Raw genomic sequence first — 21,112 nt, forward strand, 5'->3', positions numbered from 1 at the left:
GCCTGTTATATTATTTGAGCTCCTTACTAGTAGACAAATGGTACAGTTGTGTAATAACAACAACTATATAGTTATATAACGGGAAATCAATTAGGTTTTCCAACATATTTACATTGTGAGACGATATATCACGAAGCCTACTGACTTTCCATTCCAAACACACGTGATCAGACTATATAAGAAAAATCTAGACATTTTCTTTACGATAATTTACATATTATACAACTCAGTATAACACAGTGAGTTAAATCAACTTCGATTCACTTAAATTGTAAGAATATATAACACAAATTAAACAAACCGTCTTTCCATTGACTACTTAATAAAGCCAGTTTGTTTAATCGCTAATCATTTACTGAATTAAGTTTTATAATTAGCTTCTTCACTTATTATGGTACACAATTATATTTTGCTATCGAATCGTATCCACTGAATGGTAGTTTCTGCGTTTTTATAACACTATTAACAATTGTAATTTTTACAAATTTGTCTTTACTATAAATTTCTCAGATAAAGAACGATACCATTTTGACCACAAACACTGAACGTCGTACGTCACTACTGATGAAGTTTTTTCGCTTACTTTGTAACAATTCTTTCTAATAGTTTTGTTCAGAACTTACGAGACGGTGCTAACGTTTTGATAATCCAATGTTATTATAATCTTATATTAAGACATTTGTTTTGTATTTGGACAAATTACTTTCTTTTATTACAAAAACGACATTATGTACACAAAATAAACATATTAAACATAGATATAAATTATGTTTTGGGACATACACTGTTTTAGTTAAATATCTTTAGGTTTTTTTGGTAATAATGTGATGCACACAGATGTGCTATCGAGACACCGTAATATTTGTTTGTTTTTCAATTTCGCGGATACCTGAACGAGGACTTTCAGCGTTAGCCGTTCCTAATTTTGAAATGATACACTGGAGGTAAGACAGCTATTCAATACTATTTGTCGTAAATGTTTGAGCTCATCTTTAAAAAGAGTAGTATGATTTCTCAGTAAAAGCAAAGCTTTTTAATGCATTAAAAACCATGAAAGTTATGAAGAAGTATCGTATTATAACAATCTGCCTGAACAAAAATAAACATCTTTAAAATGTTAAGGAAACAATAAAAGAAAACTTTAAAACCCTTTTGTTCCATTACTTCTACAAAGATCTTTATTATCAGCTCCTTCTTCATCAGTAATTTTATCTCCAGGACAAGGTATACAGGCGTCAGCAGCAAATGATGTCATGTAAGTTCCTCCTGGACACGGCAGGCAGTGAGTTTGGAATCCATTGTCATAGTGACCAGGAGGACATGGATCTAAAAGCGTTAAAAGTACATAGCTAAACATTTATTTACCCAGTGTTAATTTTTATCGTTCTAACAACGTCTTTAGTATCAAAAAACGTATTTGTTTAACCAAAATTCCATATTTTTAAAAGTCTTTCATCTATTTGTGTTTAATGTGAACAGTTTAAAGTAATTGAGTATCATATATACTTACAACACCTGTAAACATCTCTTTGGTATCCTCGAGTACAGTTGAGATTCTCGGCTGGAACATACACTGGGGAAAACAACAGAGAGTTAATATTTTGTAAGCACCTTTTGTGTCACCGTTGGAATTTTAAGGTTTTTCACAATGAGCACGACGCACTAGTTATAATATTAATTATGACTCACTCTGTAAAATAACAACATAAATGTTACTTTTCGTGAGAAAAATAAAACGTGTCAAAACAGTTTCTTAACAGTAGACTTTTGTTTCTTTATGTACTTCCTGATGGAGTTCACTTATGAAACCAATCACACAAACTTGGAAATTTATAAAATTACACACGATCTTTTTTTTATTGATACATTAGATTTCCGTTGGTGTTTCCCTTGCAAAATTCTTATTTGTCACAGTTAAACGTGAAACCGTTGTCACTGTTTATGTTAATATCAGGTATGAAAATACAGGTTCTTTTGGGAATATTACGTTGGTAAAATGTATCAGTATATGATTGTGTCTTGCAAACAACAAAATATCAAATAATATCCGTGTAATGCAGAAAATGCGTGATATGCATTCCGAGAAAATTTTTCATATGAAGTTAAAATAAAAGCAAATACTTAATATTTTGTGGATTTATCAAGATAAATAATATTGCGATATAACACCTTTCACTGTAAATTTAAAGTATTGTTTATTCAAAATACGTTCTCAAAAAACTTCGTAGATATGATTTGTATCTTTACAGTTCATAAGATTTTGCTTCAACATTCATAAGTTGAGTTCATTATATCAAAATAACTTTGGAGCCTCATTACTTCTCTCTACAGGTTTTCCATAATCCATCTTGTCTTTGGTCACATAGAAATCTATAATTACTACATCAGTCACGTGACTGGTACATCTGTGTGTGCATATCTATCTAATTACTCAGCGGTTAGAAAACTGGGATATTTTTTTACGTACCGTCGCCTGGGACACTTCAGCGGTTTTTATCTCTGACATTTGTGTTCGTACGACTTGTTGCAGGTCTTTTTCCGAATTGTTCTGGCAAACCAAAATTATTTTTCGATGCTCTTAAGTACAATAACTATCTTTGTTTCCAATATTTTAAATTCTCATTTGAATATATTTTCATGATTTGGGCATATAAAAATTTACATTGAAAAGGTCTGTTACATACCTTTCCCAAAAGCAACCAATTTTCGGTTACATTACACCATTTACGAAATGTTAAGCTATATCATGAAGTTGTTCTGATAAATTCTGTTCTGCCGTGACTTTATATCAGATTAAGTCACATTATATGCCAGGTTGCATATTCAAAACTGTTTTGGTATGGCTTACTAATCCCTATAAACTATAAAGTATTATTGCTATGAACATCAGTGGCAGCCTCTGACTAATACTGTATGTTTATTACAGGAGTACCGATAATATTACGAGTTCGTCTTCATCACTGCCCTGAAAAAGTTATTTCAGGGCATCTTCAGCATCAACTAATGGAATGTGATGCATCTTCCAAGAGTATATTATAGCTGTCAATATCAACATCTGCACCTTGAAGTTGGGCAATATCACCCATTACTGGAGTCCTGATTAGATGGATCAGTATATGGACGAACAAAGGGTCGTGAGGTTTATCTTTAGAATGTGTAGTATTGATGGTAACATTTATAGTAATTATATGTCGATATGTTTACCAATACTTATTCATACCACACTTCAACATCGACACTTCCTCTCATGAAAAGTAAGAAAAACTGATTTCATGTTATCTCTAATGTAATAATTCATTGTGAGTAGTTTTAACATTGTTGTCATAATCTATTTCATGCATTTATATTTCTGAGGAACCCACTTGAAGCTAATAAATTTTGCAGACATTCTACAATGGGTAATTTAAAACTTTTTATCACAGAACTCATATATAATTCGACGTTTTTTAGGTTATAAAGCGATTAGGAAGGAGATTTGAGATACGGTGATATAGAGAAACCTCAGTCAACAGCACGATACTCACCCAGTCAATAACCCCAAATGCAATAAACAAAATACTTAAATTCTTGTAAAAAAATAAAGCAAATACAATACTAATGTCATTTATAAAATAGTTTATGGCAACTTCCACGTATTTTACGTCAGAGAAACAAGCCCGAAACTCAAAACAACATTCATGTAACACAAAAAAAATAGAATGTCACGTTTTTAAATTTAACACTGCAACTCAAATAAATATTCTTCAGGTAACATTTAAATACTAAACAGAGAATCCAACATCACCAGACAATAAACCAAATAATTCCTTGTAATACAAGAGCAAACACACATTAAACCAATATAAAAACACACTTTGATATCTGTATTAATAAGATTTAATAAATCTTGTTCGATGTATTATAGTTTGAAGATGATACTTTTAATTTACAATATTTTATAATTTACAAAATATTCTGAAAATACTAAGAGTAATGCAGATAGTATTAATGGGAAATTACACGAAGGTTGTTAAAAAACTATCATTTGAAGATAAGACAGTTCAATTATCATTACAATTAAATGATATACAAGATAACGTGTCGTTTTATGAACGAAATTGATAAAAACACAGTTTACTTAACGTAGATTTGAGTATTCTAAAATTCCTATCTGGTGCAGTAACAACAGTTTGATCAGCAGAGACAACTACATAAAGAAATTATTTACTTTGTAGGTGAACAAACGAATAATATGAATTATTTGACTCAACCAACTGAAAACCATGATTAGAAAAGTATCCAGATCATTGGTAAGTATCACTAATATATCAATACATATCAGAGAAAAACAAAATAAAATATATAAAACAAGAGCTGAGATGTTAGTTTTCAATGACAAAATTCAGAATAATTAACAGTAGTTGGCTTTTACAGTGGAAAACAGTAGATCGGAGTTAGCTAAGTTAATACAAGCACTGTATGTGACCGCAAATAGAAAGTTAAGTTCTTGCTTTCTACTCTGAGTAAGCTATCAAATCTATTAAACAAAAGCAAAAGATTACCTCACACTTACAGTTTGTGGTCCCTACACAGTTATCAGATTTTCATTTATTACACGCGGACTGACATTACTACAGCTACAATTAGAGGTACCTTGAAAATGTTTAAACAAATTGAAAAGAAATGCAGCTGTATATTGTAGCTGTATTAATATCAGTCCACGTGTAATTCATGAAAATCTGACAACTATATGTAGGGACCTTCAACTGTAAGTGTGATGTAATCTTTCGCTTTTGTCTAATATATTTGACAGCTAACTTGGAGAAGAAAGCAAGAACTTAACTTTCTAATTAACTGTAGAGAATGAAAAGCTTTTCGAATGATCAAGCACACATAGTTATTCTTATAGCCAAACCACATCGGGCTATTTACTGTGTCCACCGAGGGCAATCGAACTCCTAATCTTAGCGTTGTAAATCCATTGACTTACCGCTGTCCCATCGGAAGACTATTTCATTAAAACAATAACTCCATGAACATAGTTATTTAAAGTTAAGTGTTAACTAATTTTATCTGTTTGCAGTCCAAAACTGGTTGCTTATCAGTTCGATTATAAGACTATAATCGTAACGTTTTTTAATGAATGATTAAATGGTACAATAGATTATATTACACGTTTTTAATCTGCGAGTTTTTGTTTCTATTTTTCTCTGTAAATTTGCACTCCACTTAAACTAAACACATACTTATACGACTTGGATTTAAATCTATTCATAAAGAATGTGAAAAAACAACGTATTTGCAAGTCATTTGAAAATACTGAATCACAAGAATAAGAGGATCAATTTAAAAGAAAACACCAGTTTTAACAAATGAAGTTTTAATCAAAATTCCTTTTAACCAAAGAAATTATTCAGTCGCATTTATTCCAGTTTAAACATTAAATCATCGGGGAGTGTAATATCATTGCTTCGCCAACTTAAACATTTTCTACCCATCCTGTACATATTTTACAACGAATAAAGAAAAAATATTTTTGATCGCTATAAATGAGACCTACTAACGGGTTCTAGCATTAAAGAAATCTCCTAAAACGAGATTTTCGCACACCACAGACTTAAAATCGGTAATGAGCAAATTGATAAAAATGAGGCAGAAATATTTGCGAGCAAATGTGACGTTAAACATAATTATTAGGCTTCACTAACCTCTGCACTCCCCATCAAAACCTTATACTATTAAAGAAACATCCATTTATGGTAAGAACGAAAATATCTAATTTGTATATGTAAAAATAAATGTAGAGCTGAGTTGTTTATGTTTGTGTGTTTTCTTTCAGCTAAGCCACGTCGGGCTATCTGCTGAGCTCACCGATGGGATTCGAACCTCTCATTTTAGCGTTGTAAATCCGTAGACTTACCTCTGTACTAGTAAGGGGCAGAGCTAAGCTAGCAAAAAAAAAAAAAAAAGAAAAAAAAGAATCGAACGGCAGTGGTATTAACAGTTTGAAACTACTGTATAGAAACTTTAAATTGATTGAAAGTGTTGTGTATCAGTAAGAGTTTCAAATTTTTAACCAAATCTTTGAATACCTAAGGTTGATTTGTCAGAGAGTATCTTGTTTACTTTTAGCCTCGTTAACTACCAAGCTCTGTAAGAGAAAAATCAGGAATTCCATAGCTCTAACCAATGAATACAAATGCTTTGCAAACGATAATTAATGACAGAATTAACTTTCTTTTTTCTTTGTATGAACACCCGGCTTGGTTGTTTACAAAAACGTAAAACATAACATGAAATTTTTATTGTGAAATAATTAAGTTAAAAGTGATACTATTGTCAACATAATCTTTCGTATACATGGGAAATATAAATAATTTTGTAGTCAATACACATGTAGAAACGGGCAAATTTACATAATGTCTGAATAAAACAATATATGATTGTTTGTGAATTTCGCACAAAGCTACTCAAGGGCTGTTTGTGCTAGCCGTCCCTAATTTAGCAGTGTAAGACTAGAGGGAAGGCAGCTAGTCATCACCACCCACCGCCAACTCTTGGGCTATTCTTTTACCAACGAAAAGTGGGATTGACCGTCACATTATAATGCCCCCACGGCTGAAAGTGTGAGCATGTTTGGCGCGACAGGGATGCGAACCCGCCACCCTCAGATTACGAGTCGCACGCCTTAACACACTTGGCCATGCCGAGCCCTAACAGCATATGAATCAAGATTTACATGTATTTATACTAAAGTTATACACAAATATTTAGAAGTAAGTACTTTTTCGAGATTTGCGACTGAAATATAAATCCCTTTCACGTATCAGCCCTCAAATATATTCTCCCATCATGTTTTCGTTATACACGCTCCCAAGTCACAAAAGTAAAGTTTGAAGAGAATAGGCCTTTTCCATTTACTTTAGGCATAAGCAATTAGAAAATAACATTTTGTGCCCAGAAACAAGAAAAGGTAAAAATTTTCTTACACAGTGTAATCTTACGTATATACAGACAATTATTATTTTTAATCAATACACATGGTGAGTGAAATATCAAACGAAAAGGTTATGGCTGAAAGAAATTTAAAAGCAAGATGGACGATTTCGATTTAGGTGTTATTTCTGTTAAATTAGTGTCGTTTAATAAATGAAAATACGGTCTTAAAAAAAAACAACCTTGAATTTACCTCTGACATCATGTTTGTAATCACCTTCACGATTTTTGCATGTGTAAATTCCCGCGTCTTCAAATTGGATGTCGGTTAGCACTAATTTGCCACCGTATTTTATTTGCGTTTTCTCACTATTAATAACTTGTTCATTGAGATTTGAGAACCAAATTACTGGTTCTTCTCTCGCTCTTTTATAAGCTCGGTTTGAACAAATTAATGTGAGAGTAGAACCACGTTCAATTTCGTAGACGAATTTAAAACCTGAAACAAGCAGGAAATTAGCGAAAATATAAAATAATTGAGTGTAATTAGCCATTGAATTCTCTTTGCACTGTACGCTTTGTAAATCACTTTCTGTATTGTTTCTAAGTCAAATATCAGTGTTACTATGCGCCCACAGTATTCTTGTTTGAATGACGTCATGAACTGAAGTAACATTGTTCGGTGGAAAAACGTTTTACTAACAATAATGATTGCAAAGTTTATTGCTTTCTGTAGTGTGAAAGACCTTAAACTGAGAAATTATAATCATGTTTATGTTATGCATAATTTAGATTTAATAAATAATAACAACACTTGCCTAAGATTTCAACTTGAAATTTAGGTAAAAGCAAATAAAATGTATACGAAGTTTTGCTTTGCAATTTCTTCTGACAATACAAGTCTTAGTCGGTATTGATATCAACCATAATAAGACTGCTAACAGATGTCTCATGATACATATAAATTATAATTGAGTAGTTATAAATGTATAAACACTGTAACAATATTTAAATTGAAAAATCAGTTAAGGAATATTCACATATATTACTTGTGTGACAAATACTGCATTCCACGGTGTTATATAGGGATTAATGACTACAATTAGCTGTATCAAATATTTTGTTCAAAACTAATATGATTTCAATAGTTTGTTTTTCGAATGTCGCACAAAGCTATTCGAAGGCTATAGAGATTTGCGTGTGACGTCACTCTTGACCTAGTTACTGCTGACCGTGTTTATATTCCAACACAAGGGTGATTCATTGTCAAGTTAGAAAAACTACTTTCCCAAGAAATGTTTAAGATACATATGTAATACAGACCCATAATGAAGCAACAGTACCATTACAGAGTAAATTAAGAAATTTATCTAAAACCCATATTGAGTTACATTGTCCTTATGAGCAGAAATATATCAAATAGCTTCACAATTTTCAACAAGAAACATATTGAAACATGTTTATAATCAGAAAGAATAATCAGGTTTGTTATTCTTCTGAGAACAAAAAATATAAGAGAATGTTACTTAGGAAATATGACTGGTTAATTGGTGTTTAATAATTTTAGCTTAAAGAGACCCACAAAACATTTGCAATAAAATTAATATATTTATTGTAACAGTACTTCTTTAAATACTAGAGTAATACAAAAGAACTCTTATCACATACACCAAAAATCTAAGTCCACTTGTCTTAGGCCTGACATTTGTTAATCATTTATTTTGCATACATCCTTTCTGCAATAAAGAAATAAATTAACACTGTAATTTATGTATATTTTTGGTTTAATTTAGTTAAGGCTGAACTTTACCATACTCAAAACAATAAATAGACTTACCATGTTATTGTATGACTTATTAATGTTAGATCTTTTTAAAACTTTGATGAGCTTTTAATATGTGTTACTTCAAAATGTTGACTGAAGTATATTTACACCTGCCTTTTGTTTATATCTCTTTAAAATGAAGTGCACATAAAGTTTCAGAACAGTATTATAATGAGAGATAATTTAATGTTATATAATACATTTTGTTAGAATATTTGTTTTATATGGAAAGAAATGCAAGTTAAACATCTGTGCAATGTGGCTAACTGCATTTCTATTTGTTGTATTAAGATGTGTCTCATTTTAACATTTAGAAATTTATATCAGTGATAAAGTGTTTTTTTTAACTGTAATGTTAGTACAACTTAAAGCAGTTTAAATATATCATAAGAATTTTGATATTGTATTCAAACTCAGGTTTTTATAGTTGAAAGTGACTGATAATTTGTTTCATTCTCTGAATTACACTTTCATGCAGTTGTAAAGTTATATATTTTAATATTAGTAAGACAGTAGTAAATTGCTTTTGGCAATGTTTTGAATAATATTTCAGTTGGTATTTCTCAAGTTAAATTGATTTTGTTTGTGTTCTGGATGGAATTAACTAGTGTGTTTTCAAATGTATTTTCAAATACATATTTCACAGATGAGAATGAGTTTTCAATGTTGTAGTGTGGTTAGAAGATCAAGAAATAAGGTTTTATAAGATTGAAGACAGAAAAGAGTTAAGAAATATTAAATCATTCAAACTGGGAAAGTGTGCCTAAACAAGTGTGTACATGTTTGTATGTATATTAATTGATAGGTACTTATATCTTTAATTTTAGGAACTGCTCTGGTAGTTTGTTTTCTGGCAAGTAATATTGAGATGCTATTTCAAAGACATGTTTTTCTGTTGAAGGTTGTGGAATAAATGAACTTATCAAGTTAATCCTAAAATAATTGATAGATTACTCTGTTTTATAAATACAATTTTAAGCTATTTTTGCATCTTGAATTTGTGGACTACAAAATCACATAAAGCTTTAAACAGAAACACTGTCAGTGATGCAGTTATTTCCTTTTTTTACTGTTTAGGTTTCCTGTGTAGATTACACTATATGTATGAAAACTGTGAGGTCATCCCATAAGTAATATCATTTTTAACACTAAGATTTAAAAGAAGAAAAATAACTCAAATAACAACTTTAATCAATTACATATTTTTCACCTCTTCTCAATAACAGTCTGGAAATGTATCAAAATATTTTCAATATCACACTTATAAAAAATCAAGTTGTTTTGAGATATAAAAGGTACAAGAGTTACTTTTTAACAAATCATAGAAGTAAACTGTTTTCCATTCAGATGATGTGTAAAGTTTTTGAAAAAATTATAATCTGAAGGAGCAAAATCAGGAGAATAAGGAGGATGGGGAAGTTTCTTCCAGCTAAGCTGTTCAATTTTTTTAAAAGTAACCCTAGCGATGTTAGGATGTGCATTGTTATGGTGGAAATCCTTTCTGATTTACAAAAGCAGGTCTCTTTTTATTTATTTTTTAGTGCAGCTTTCAATTAATCCAGTTACTGCCAGCATCTCTCAGCAGTTATTGTGTGATTTGTTTGTAACAATTCAAAGAGTGTTACACCACCTGAAGTACAGGTTCACTTTTGACTGTGGTGTTGCTGGTTCTACTGCATTAACCCACTGTTGGCAGTGCATGGCATTTTGAAAGAGTATCCATTTTTTATCTCCAGTCACTAACTAGGTGGCTCAAAATGAAGCTTGAAGTTCATGAGAGTGAAGAGATTTGCAGATGTCTACTCATTCTCTCAGATTATAAGCTGACAACTCATGTGGTACCCATTTTCCAAACTTTAAAACTCTACCAAGTTGCAAATGTTGATGGACAATGGAAGGATGGACAACAGTTACAGCACAATCTTTCTCATGTATTGCTAGAAGCAGGTCATTGTCAAATTCAGCAGGGCACTCAGTGCGAAGCTGCATCCGCCAAACTGTAGTCACCAGTTTTAAACTTATGGAACCATCTTTGACACTTCCCTACATTCAGAATGTCATTGTTGTATACATTTTGAATGCTTCTTCAGTAGCACTCTTTCATTTTCTGAAGTTGTAAAACATTATATTCTTTATGTGCTTTCTGATACCTCCATGATAATTGGGGCTTCTAAAATAAATACAAGAAAAAATTAGTGAAGAAACAAATTGGTTTACTCTGAATGTTATCATTTCATCCCATATAACTTGTGTGACTTTGAGAATAACTTCATTTAGCCAAGAAATATGCATTTAAACTTATCCTATCCCAAAAAATGACATTACTTATGGGATGACCTAATATGTATAAAAAAAACAAAACTATTCTATGCAAAAAGAATATTAATAATTTACACACACACACACACACACACACACACATACATATATATATATATATATATATACATGTTACTGTTTGTTTATGGTAGTAGAAATCACTATCTACTTGCTCCTTTTCTATGCATTTTTTCAGTAGCAAATATTTCTATCATGTATTTTATTCTCAAATATCTGATATATATAAAATAAGTGAATTACTGTGAGTTGCACATCTTTCATATCAAACTTACAAATTTGTGTTGCTGTGAATGTAATTTACTACATAATGTCTTGAGGAGGAAGTTACACTAGAACCTTTCTAATTAATACTTCATGTCATGTGATACAGTTTTGAAAGTTCAGGAAAATGACACACCTACAATGTCATGCATTATGAAAATAATTATGAAAGTTGGATGTTAAGTAAATTTTCATAAAGAAAGACCATTTATGGATATTTATAGAAATTTAAAGATATCATTCCACCTTTTATAATATTTGTTGAGTGAGAGAAAAATGAACAAATCAACTAAAAAACATGTACTTCTAAATGTAAGTGATACCATTATCAGTACTGGTAACTTGTAATATAAAACAAATATTTTAAAAATGGTGATGGAAAAGTTTAAATTGTTTATAATAATTAATGGAGAATTTCACTAATTGTCTGAGAAACAAGTAGAAAATATTTTTTTTTGTTCTTCAAGTTTAACTCCAAAGTAAAGAACATTCTGTAATATCTTGTATTGCTAATAAAATTGGGAATTATTCAATAAATTACAGTAAGACTCTTGTAAGACTGTTAATGAGTTGAGAGTTAATTTTTTGTAATGTTATTTTTTGATGCTTTTTATGATAAAGCATATGTAACATTTTTGTCAGTAGAAATTTCAAGCTTGAAAACATTTTCTTACAGAGGAATGGTTAAGTATGAACCCCTATAGATTCTTTCACAATGCAAGTCAAATTTACAGTACACTTACTTTGCTCTTGTTTATACAGATTGTGTTGGTAAAAGTTGTAGTTTAATGTTATATACTCTTCATTTATCAGCCTGTCTTTATAATGCTCTTCCTGTAACATATGTTAAACTTGATTGACAGTTATCCACTAGGCAGTGATCATTTTCCGATCCTTTTGAGAGAGAATGGCCTGTGGTCGATGCCAGCCAGACATACTACCCGTGTGCCCCGGTGGAAGCTGGATCAGGCAGACTGGTCCACTTTCACTGGTCTCGTGGTCAGAACTTGATCCTGCCATCATAAATCAGCCATCAATAGATCAATAGACTATGTGGCAGCGGTAACTGGCTGTATTATACAGCAGCTGCTGCTACGATTCTCAACGACAGCACTATTTTAAACATGTTTTTTCCTAGGGTTTATCTGTCACATTGGACAGTGTTATTGGTGATGGTGACACTGTCCACCTTGATAAAGTTTTTAGTTTTTTAATCTCATTTAAGTGTTGAATATTTCTTCATTTCACCTTTTTAATTGTGGTTCCCTTTTTACAGTTTCCTCCTCTCTTGTTCCATTTGACATTGTAAAATGGCCAGAGCATTATATAACTCGACACCAGGACTGGAAAGGCCAACTTCAGATGACTAACGCTGCTGTTTGAACTACTCGTTAGTCGTCCTGGGGAGTTGTTATTACATTTTTGCTACATGTCATTTAACACTTTTATTACTTTACCTTTTAGTACTGGCCTTAATGACACATAACCCAGAACCAGGACTGGAAAGACCAACTTCAGGTGACTGACGGTGGTTCTTATACTTGCCTGTTAGTCTTCCTGGCGGGTTATGATCATTACCATTGTGCTACAGAAAATCCTTTACAACTTTGTAGACTGGATGTCAACATTGGTTTTATAAAATATCTGTTTTTAATTGCTGTTTTGTTTTTACCTTTGTTTCCTTTTACAAATTTTACTCCATTTACTTTCCTTTTACCTTTTTTACTGGACATTTGGCTACTCATTAATTCGATTTTGCTATATGTCTTTTGAAACTTCTATTATTTTACATTTTGTTCATGGCTGCTATGACACATAACTTGGAACCAGGACTGAAAAGGCCAACTTCAGATGACTGACAGTGGTTCTTGAACTTACCTGTTGGTCTTCCTGGTGAGTTATGATCATAACCATTTTGATAGAGAAAGTCCTTTACAACTTCTTTTACTCTGCTCTCTCTCTCAACATTGTTGACTAGGTGTCAACATTGGTTTTATGCTTTTTCTGTTTTTCAATGATGTTTTGTTTCACCATCATTTCCTTTTATGTATTTTACTACATTTAATTTTTTTTACCTTTTTACTGGATGTTTGGCGCAGATAGCCTAGCTGCTTTGTGCCATAAAACACTAAATCAATCAATTAATTCTTATTCTGTCATTTCTTTATCATCTCTGAATCACTCTTTTTATTAGAGAGGTCTCTTGATTTATCCTTTTCTGCTTTAACTGTTTAGGATCATTAACTGATCCATCTTGCATATTCTTCTTTGGGTGAGTCAGACCATAGACATTTTCGCATCTCCTGCCAGTTTCAACATCGCACAGCCTCTTTTCGTTGTTTGTCTTTGGCGATCTCACAGACTGGTATGTGAACTAAAAGTAGCACATTTGTCTTCCATAACTTATATAATTATGCAGTTTCCTTTTTCTCTGGATTTTGCCTCTTACCAATTTTTATTCTCCAATATACCCAGAAGATCTAGTGTGATGAGTTTTGTTTGTTTTATTTTCCAGTCATTTTCATGTGGTTTATATACGTATCATGGTACCTTGATTAATGTACATATTTCAACAAATTGAAAATTCCTCATTGATAAGAAAAAATAAAATGGATGGAAGAAGGTGATAGTCATCTGATACAATGTTACATGAAGAAAAACATCTTACACTTCTCATTCCTGGTGCCATGGGAAACCACCAAGTTGCTGTCTTTACCTCACAGGTATTACTTAACAAAAATCTGTATTGAGCATAGGAGAATGGAAAATATTAAACCAATCTCCTCCTTCTAAGAGGCCAGTGTTGAAATGAAAGTTTTCTGGGAATATAATTGACATAGCCAATTCTGAACTCTTATTAAAACAAAACAAATAAAACAGACAATTCTTTCCTGATCTTTCTTACTTCCAGTGAATTTTCTTTGCCTTGTCAAGAGAAAACTTGTGCTTATACAGAGATTGTGTGACCTTCCCATTGGTAGAGGGCTACAGCAGTGTGATTGTCATAAGCTGTTATAATGTATGTGGGAGCTTGTTCAAGGTTAATGGCATGTGGTAGTTGTATGTAAGTGAATAGCTCTTAGTGGTACAGAGGTAAGTAGCTATATGAAAAATTTTATATGAGAGATTTTAACCCTGTCTCTCGACTATTGAACTATCCCAGAATAAGTTAAAAATATTATAATGTTACTTGTCATTGTAGCAAACTAAGTTTTACTCTGGACAAAAGTTTAAGGAAAATAAATTTTGAATGTGATTACCAAGCTACAGATAAATATATTTCACTTGTAAAGGGTTCAACAATTCATTCACTATAAGTATACAAGTATAAAATAAACTAAGTTTTACTCTGGACAAAAGTTTAAGGAAAATAAATTTTGAATGTTACCAAGTTACAGATAAATATATTTCACTTGTAAAGGGTTCAACAAGCAAACTAAGTTTTACTCTGGACAAAAGTTTAAGGAAAATAAATTTTGAATGTGATTACCAAGTTACAGATAAATATATTTCACTTGTAAAGGGTTCAACAATTCTTGTTTTAGGAATTTGATTTGGTTTTAGGACTTACAGTATCAAGATAATTATACTCACTATAAGTATACAAGTATAAAAGTGGAAACTTTTATTTCAAGACAATTTGAATTGCTATTGGTTGTGGAACATCTGTTATTTAGAAGGTTTGTTTGAAGTTCCTTCAGCATGAACTTTATTTAAGTTTCTAAAAGCAGAAATTTCATACCTTCTATACTTATGTTAAATAGTGTTCCTGATGAAATATAGTGTGCATGTTGTTGTATATAAGATTTCTAAGACAAATGTTTTTTCTTTTTCTTACTCTTTCAGTAAGAGGGAATTGTTCAGTGATGGCATTAATCTTTACACTGAAAAGTGTGACACTCAAAACACAGCTCGGAGGGACTCCAAGTTCCTGTAGAAAAGAACAGGAATGTTTCGAACCCACAGGAACTTGGAATCTCCTGTCTATTAAAAAAGTTTTAATAAAATGGGCAAATGACCACATCACCCATATTTTTGGAGGTCTCACAAAATGTCATTCCTCCATGTTGTATCATAAGCCTTTTCAATGTCAAAGAGTATTGATACAAGATGTTGTTTGAAAAAAAACTTCTCTGATTGATGTTTCAAGTTGAATCAGGTGGTCCATGGTGGAGCTCTGTTGTCGGAACCCACACTGGGTGGGCGAGAGGAGGTAGTTTGATTGAGGGACCCAGGCAACAGGTAGAGAGAACAAACAGTGATAGTACGACCCAAGGAAACGCATATTTGGAGAATGTCCATGCTATGTATTTACCAAGATTGTCATTTAATTATTTATTATAATTCTATCTTTGGATAACATGAAATTTGATTCTTTTACGAAAAGAAAAACAAATCCGCTGGGGTGTTCCAAATGGAACCCGAATTTGGGCGCGGTGTAGATTCCCATTGGCCTGATTAACAGTATTAATAAACTTCTGGAAAAATACGCTACTGTCTAAAATATAAAACACCTCTCGAAGAAACAGACAGTCCGCTGACCGCTTAGTAAGGTGAACAAACTCAGTTATACAGGGTTTGAATAAAAATCACACCACAGTGGGATTATTTCTTGATGTGAAAAAAGTTTTCGATTCAATCGAGCATCATAGTCTCAAATAGAAACTACCTCTATTTAATCTCCCGCCAACCTCAACAAGACAGATCTCATGCTTCTTAGAGAACAGAACAACTACAGTCAAAATCAATATTGCAACATCTCACACCGTTTACCTCTCAGCAAGGTTCTGTTCTCAGATATGTAGAATATATCATGTATGTTAATAATATTTCCTTCCCGAAGCTACTCGAGGTCTATGAGCTCATCACCCCAACTTCAGCAGTGTGAGACAAGAGAGAAGGCAACTCATTATCACCACCCTCTGCCAACTCTTGGGCTTCTTTTTTACCAACAAATAGTGAGATTGATCGTCACCTTATAACTCCCCCACGGCTGAAAGGGCAAGCATGTTTGGTGCAACAGGGATTCGAAACCACGACCCACAGATTTCGAGTCAAATGCCTCAACCACCTGACCATGCCAGGCCACGAAGTTAGAGTAAGACTTAGGAGAATTTAAATTAGTTTGGTTCAGAATATCAGTGGGAATGATCATGTATTAACAATAATTTGAGTGAATGAATAACATACATTGCCTACAATATTTACAGGGCCATTTTTCTATTGTTTTATAATTTTAATTTTGTTAGTTGAGTACTTGTAATTGAACCATGAATTATGATGTTCTTGCACAATGTTTGAGGTCCAACAAATAGCTTAATATTTAGTACTAAATATTTTACTCACAGTATAATAATGTTTGATACTTAGAAGTTTTGCAATGTTAATAAAGTGTTTATTTTCTTATTTATAATATTGTTTGTGAGGTTTATGCAATTTTTAAAGGCATTCTCTGTTGATGTTAATCATTTTAATATTTTTGTATCATTCTGCATGAAACTTAATTATTGTATTAGTTGGAAGAAGAGTATGGTGAAAAGTATACATCATTTGATTAGAATAACCATAATAATTTCTTTTAAGTTTATTTTGGAATATTTCATATTTATATGTATCAAAAGCTAGTTTGTATACTTCTAGGGGAACTATATAGGCCTGAATGGAGAAACCTTGATAGTTATGCAAGTTATACCTTTTCTTACATTAATGATGCATCTGTAAAGGCAGAAATGAAATATCAGTAATCACAGAGATAAGTGTGTATTAATTTGTTATAACTCAAAAACAAATTAAATAAAAAAAATGCTGCATTGATTGAAAATTTCCCAGGGTACAAGCTACAGTGTGGGATCATAATATGTACCCTAGGGTTTTGAGGAGACTGAAGAAATAGGACCCACACTGCAGTGGGGATACACTGTCTATCAGTCTTAACCTCCATTCACCAGTCTCATAAAAGAAATAGAGTAGCAACACATACAGAATTAGAAATAGAAGGTAGGACAGTGAGACATGGGTGCTCAAGCCCACAACTTCCTACATGGGAAAACAATGTGGGACATGTTTTTACACATGAAAACTACACACATGATTTATAACATACAATGCAACAACTGTCATGACTTATACATTGGGAAAGAAGCAGAAATATGGAAACTAGATTCAAAGAACACAAAAAACTATCTTTGCACGTTTTTCAATACAACAAATGTCGTAAACACATTATCATAGGAGACTCCCAGATGCTGAGTAGGAAAACAAATGCAAAATCAAAGAAGCCCTACTTATAGATATAAAATTAGAAATTTGGAGAGAGAGGTGCATCTGCTCAAGTTTTTGAGTTATAACAAACTAGTATTTGTTAGAGGTTTAGGTTTGCTGTTTTAATGGAGTCATTCCTTCTGATTTTACACATTTCACTATTTAACTTCATTAAAATGTATTTATTTTCACTAATACATATAAACAATTGTGATAAAAATACTGACAGAAATAGGTTACAACTTCATGTTGCATAACAAAAGTGTAAAATGTTTAATAAATTCCAAAAAAATGAAAATGAAACAAATTCAAGTATTTGGAAAGACTTGAGACCTACTAGAGCAATAGCTCTGATGATAAAATGATGCTTTTGAGAAAGTATTTAAAAGGTTTAATGAATGAACACAAATTTGGAAAATGTTTTTCACTGATAAGATCAACAGTAGAGTTGTTTTATGGAGGATTAGACACTTGTTCTGCAAATATTAAGGCTAATTTGTGACACCTTTGCTATTTTTCTTATAAGAGCAAAGAAAATTAGCTTATCAAAATATGTTCTGTGATTTAAAAAATTTAAGAATTGGTTTTATGGCGAATCATACCATCTCAGTGCATGCATCGTAAGTATGGTCTTTCACTGTCTTTTCATCCTTACTTTTAGACATGGAATTGGTCTCTGTTGGTACTAAGTTTTGTAGTCAGTGAACAAATTTTCAATATCTTGTACATATGTGAACAACTATTTCTGTCCTTATCATGAAATTAGAAACAGTTAAGGAATGTTATGAAGAAAAAAGTATTTAAATGTGATTGTTTGGAAAGTTTTGAAACATTCTGTTGTGTGTTGGGGGGAAGGGAGTTTCTTCTGGAAGTGGAATTTTATGTTTAAGAATCAAGAGGATTTCTTAAACATTCATTTGGTATGGATAAATCTACGCTACATCATACGTATGAAAAAATTGCATTATAAAGGTACTTGTCTCAGTTTATGATGACAGTATTGTTTGTTTATTTAATATAACCTTCCAGTGTATACAAATAATTTGTGGTCTATGCAGAAATGACTTGAAGTTTCCCTCTTCTTGTTATTGTAGCATGTATTGTAGTACCAATTGCATGCTAAACAACTGAGAGAACTGTTTAGAACTGGAAAATTTAATTGGTTACCTTCAGGCAGTATTTACATTGATTAGTTTTGTGCAGTTTAATCAAAATTATGACTTAATCAATTGTCACAATAATAATAAACTAATTGCAAATAGAGATAACAATTTTCTCTATTTTTGGTAATTTTATTTATCCAAGTAATAAAAATGTTACTTTGTTTGCTTCTGAGCACAAAACTGCATACCTGACAAATTAAATCATGAACATCAGCAGAGATGCCAACCATTATGATTTGAACGTAATCATTACGATTTTGGTGTATACATTACAATTACATGCTCATACAGACAAATATTACAACTTGTTGCAACTCCCAAATTATTATATATTATTTTGGCCAATACAATAAAGTGATAAATTGTTCCCCAGGACTTGAAAGGGGTGAAAAGAAAATTTCTAGTAAAATACAAATAAATTTTGATAATAAATAAAAGACATAGTCCAAATGGCTACTTGCAGTAATCATGTTTGTGCTTGAAATAATAAAAAAATATTTGTATCTCCAACATCTACCAATAGTTTAAGTGCAGTGCTTCTCCTACTGGGTACGTGGGGGAATCCATAGTTATGTCATCAGTGCTTGTCAGCCAATCAGCGCTCGTGTCGATGGGTATTTATCATTTTCTAAGCAGCATGGAAACACCAATGCGATCGTTCACAAGTTGGAAAAAAAGAGGCCTTGTTCACCAGATTGTCTTGTTTCTGGCAAATCTAAAAGGACTGAAACTGTGGAAGGGTTCTGTCTACAATCATTACGCTCAGTCATTTGAAATAGTTGGCATCTCTGTATCAGATAGTATAAAACTTTTAATTATAAATATGCTTTAATGTCTAGTTTATTAACATGCATGGATAATGAAGTTCATTAATCGTTTTAATGCCATTTAAGTTTTTTAATATATACATTACACATTTTTAATGTGGCTCCCTTTTGAAAATCACAGTATATGTAATTTGATTTGAAATTAGAAACTGGCTGTAAAATTAAATCACTTGAAACCAGGACTGGAAAGTCCAACTTCAGGTGACTAATGCTGCTGTTTGAACTACCCATTAGTTATCCTGTCTATAATTTTGCTACACTTCTTTTAAAACATTTTTGTTACTTTCCTTTTTGAAAATGGCCATAACGTCAAATAATCTGGAACCAGGACTAGAAAGGCCAACTTCAGGTGACTTATGGTGGTTTTTGTACTTACCTCTTTGTCCTCCTGGTGAGTTACGATAATTACAGTTACACTACAGAAAGTCCTTTACAACTTGAATTACTGTAGTGTTTCTCTTAATGTTGTAGACTTGATGTAAACTTTGGTTTTATGCTATTTATGTGTTGTTTTTTTAAACATTGTTTTGTTTTATCATAATTTCCTTTTATGAATTTTACTAAATTTACTTTTTTTACTGGATGTTTGACATAGATAGCCTAACTGCTTTGTGCTATAAAACTTTAAATCAACCAACCAACCAACCTCTCAGAAACACTTACAAAACTTCCTTGCTACTTCTGATAGATTGTCCATATCAACAAACATATTACCACTGTGGATATTTTCTTGTGTGATATGTTCTTTGTTACGATACCTTTAAAAGTATACAAATGTCTAGATTTTCTCTTAGAAGCACCTTGCATCATGGAATCGTGCTTAGATGTTAGCTTCAAAACTGGTACTTGCGCTATGAGTATCAACAGCATTTTTCTACCAAGTGATTCTCTTGTGCTGCTACTAATCTTATTAGTCTTCTCTTTTTTCAGTTGCTTGTTTCTTGTGTATCTGTTGCCATGAAACTTCCTGGTTTCTGATTTGTGAGGACCATGCTTCATGTCCAAATTAAAATATTCAGGAATTACAAGGGTAATAAACATTTTTGTTAGACTACATGAAGAAGTAAAAGTATTTTCTTTGTTTAACACATAGAGTTTAACATTTTTGATTGACTCATCAATAAAAGGTTATTGGTAAAGTCCATTGAAAGGAAGTAGTAATAAGAAAATCTGCATTTTGATAATGAGGAGGAATTACAGTCAAACTGGGTAAAATTATTAACAAAATTGGATAAAAACAATTGTTGATCACACTGCCATGAAAATGGAATGTAAATAGGGCATTTAAATAGAAAATCTTTTAGCTTTCTTACTTTTTAAGGGTTTACTGTGGTTCTCAGAGTTTTTGATAAGACATTGAAAATATAGGGACTAAGGATTCAAAATATGGAAAAGATTATTTGTAATATCTTTTGATATTTTAAGGGAACATGCTATCATAAAATTAAGAACAGGGAATCCTAGGTGTGATTGATCTGTTCATTTACTGATTCAGCCCCTAAGGTGCCTTTCAACATGAA

The 21,112-nt window shown here is 31.8% G+C and overlaps 1 protein-coding gene and 1 long non-coding RNA gene across 7 annotated transcripts in view; one reads left to right on the top strand and one right to left on the bottom strand.

Annotated features, from left to right (window-relative positions):
• LOC143242910 (uncharacterized) overlaps nt 1–21,112 on the top strand; it is an 85,190-nt gene that overhangs the window by 47,948 nt on the left and 16,130 nt on the right. For 2 of the 6 annotated variants that reach the window (XR_013023432.1, XR_013023431.1), the window contains exons 1-2: nt 17,058–19,983; nt 20,523–20,622. The exons of 2 other annotated variants lie outside the window; for them this stretch is intronic. This is a non-coding gene — a long non-coding RNA (uncharacterized LOC143242910). Of the gene's footprint in view, nt 1–15,357; nt 16,440–17,057; nt 19,984–20,522; nt 20,623–21,112 lie in introns of those variants that run through there. 2 more of the 6 variants (XR_013023433.1, XR_013023436.1) reach the window with 2 other exon arrangements.
• Nucleotides 957–10,729, bottom strand: LOC143242235 (uncharacterized). The gene is made up of 3 exons (XM_076485603.1): nt 10,569–10,729; nt 1,511–1,611; nt 957–1,326 (listed from the first exon to the last, which is right to left on the bottom strand). Exons 1-3 carry the CDS (start codon nt 10,727–10,729, stop codon nt 1,142–1,144), a joined length of 447 nt encoding a protein of 148 aa, XP_076341718.1. The 3' UTR covers nt 957–1,141.

The sequence above is a fragment of the Tachypleus tridentatus genome, unplaced genomic scaffold (assembly GCF_004210375.1).
Source record: "Tachypleus tridentatus isolate NWPU-2018 unplaced genomic scaffold, ASM421037v1 Hic_cluster_2, whole genome shotgun sequence".
NCBI lineage: Eukaryota > Metazoa > Arthropoda > Merostomata > Xiphosura > Limulidae > Tachypleus > Tachypleus tridentatus.

Coding starts and splice junctions, on each gene's coding strand:
- LOC143242235 (XM_076485603.1), bottom strand. CDS start 10,729: ATGCAGCTTCGCACTGAGTGCCCTGCTGAATTTGACAATGACCTGCTT. Junction 1,612..10,568: donor AAATGGGTACCACATGAGTT/GTCAGCTTATAA, acceptor GTGACACAAAAG/GTGCTTACAAAATATTAACT. Junction 1,327..1,510: donor AAGAGATGTTTACAGGTGTT/GTAAGTATATAT, acceptor TAACGCTTTTAG/ATCCATGTCCTCCTGGTCAC.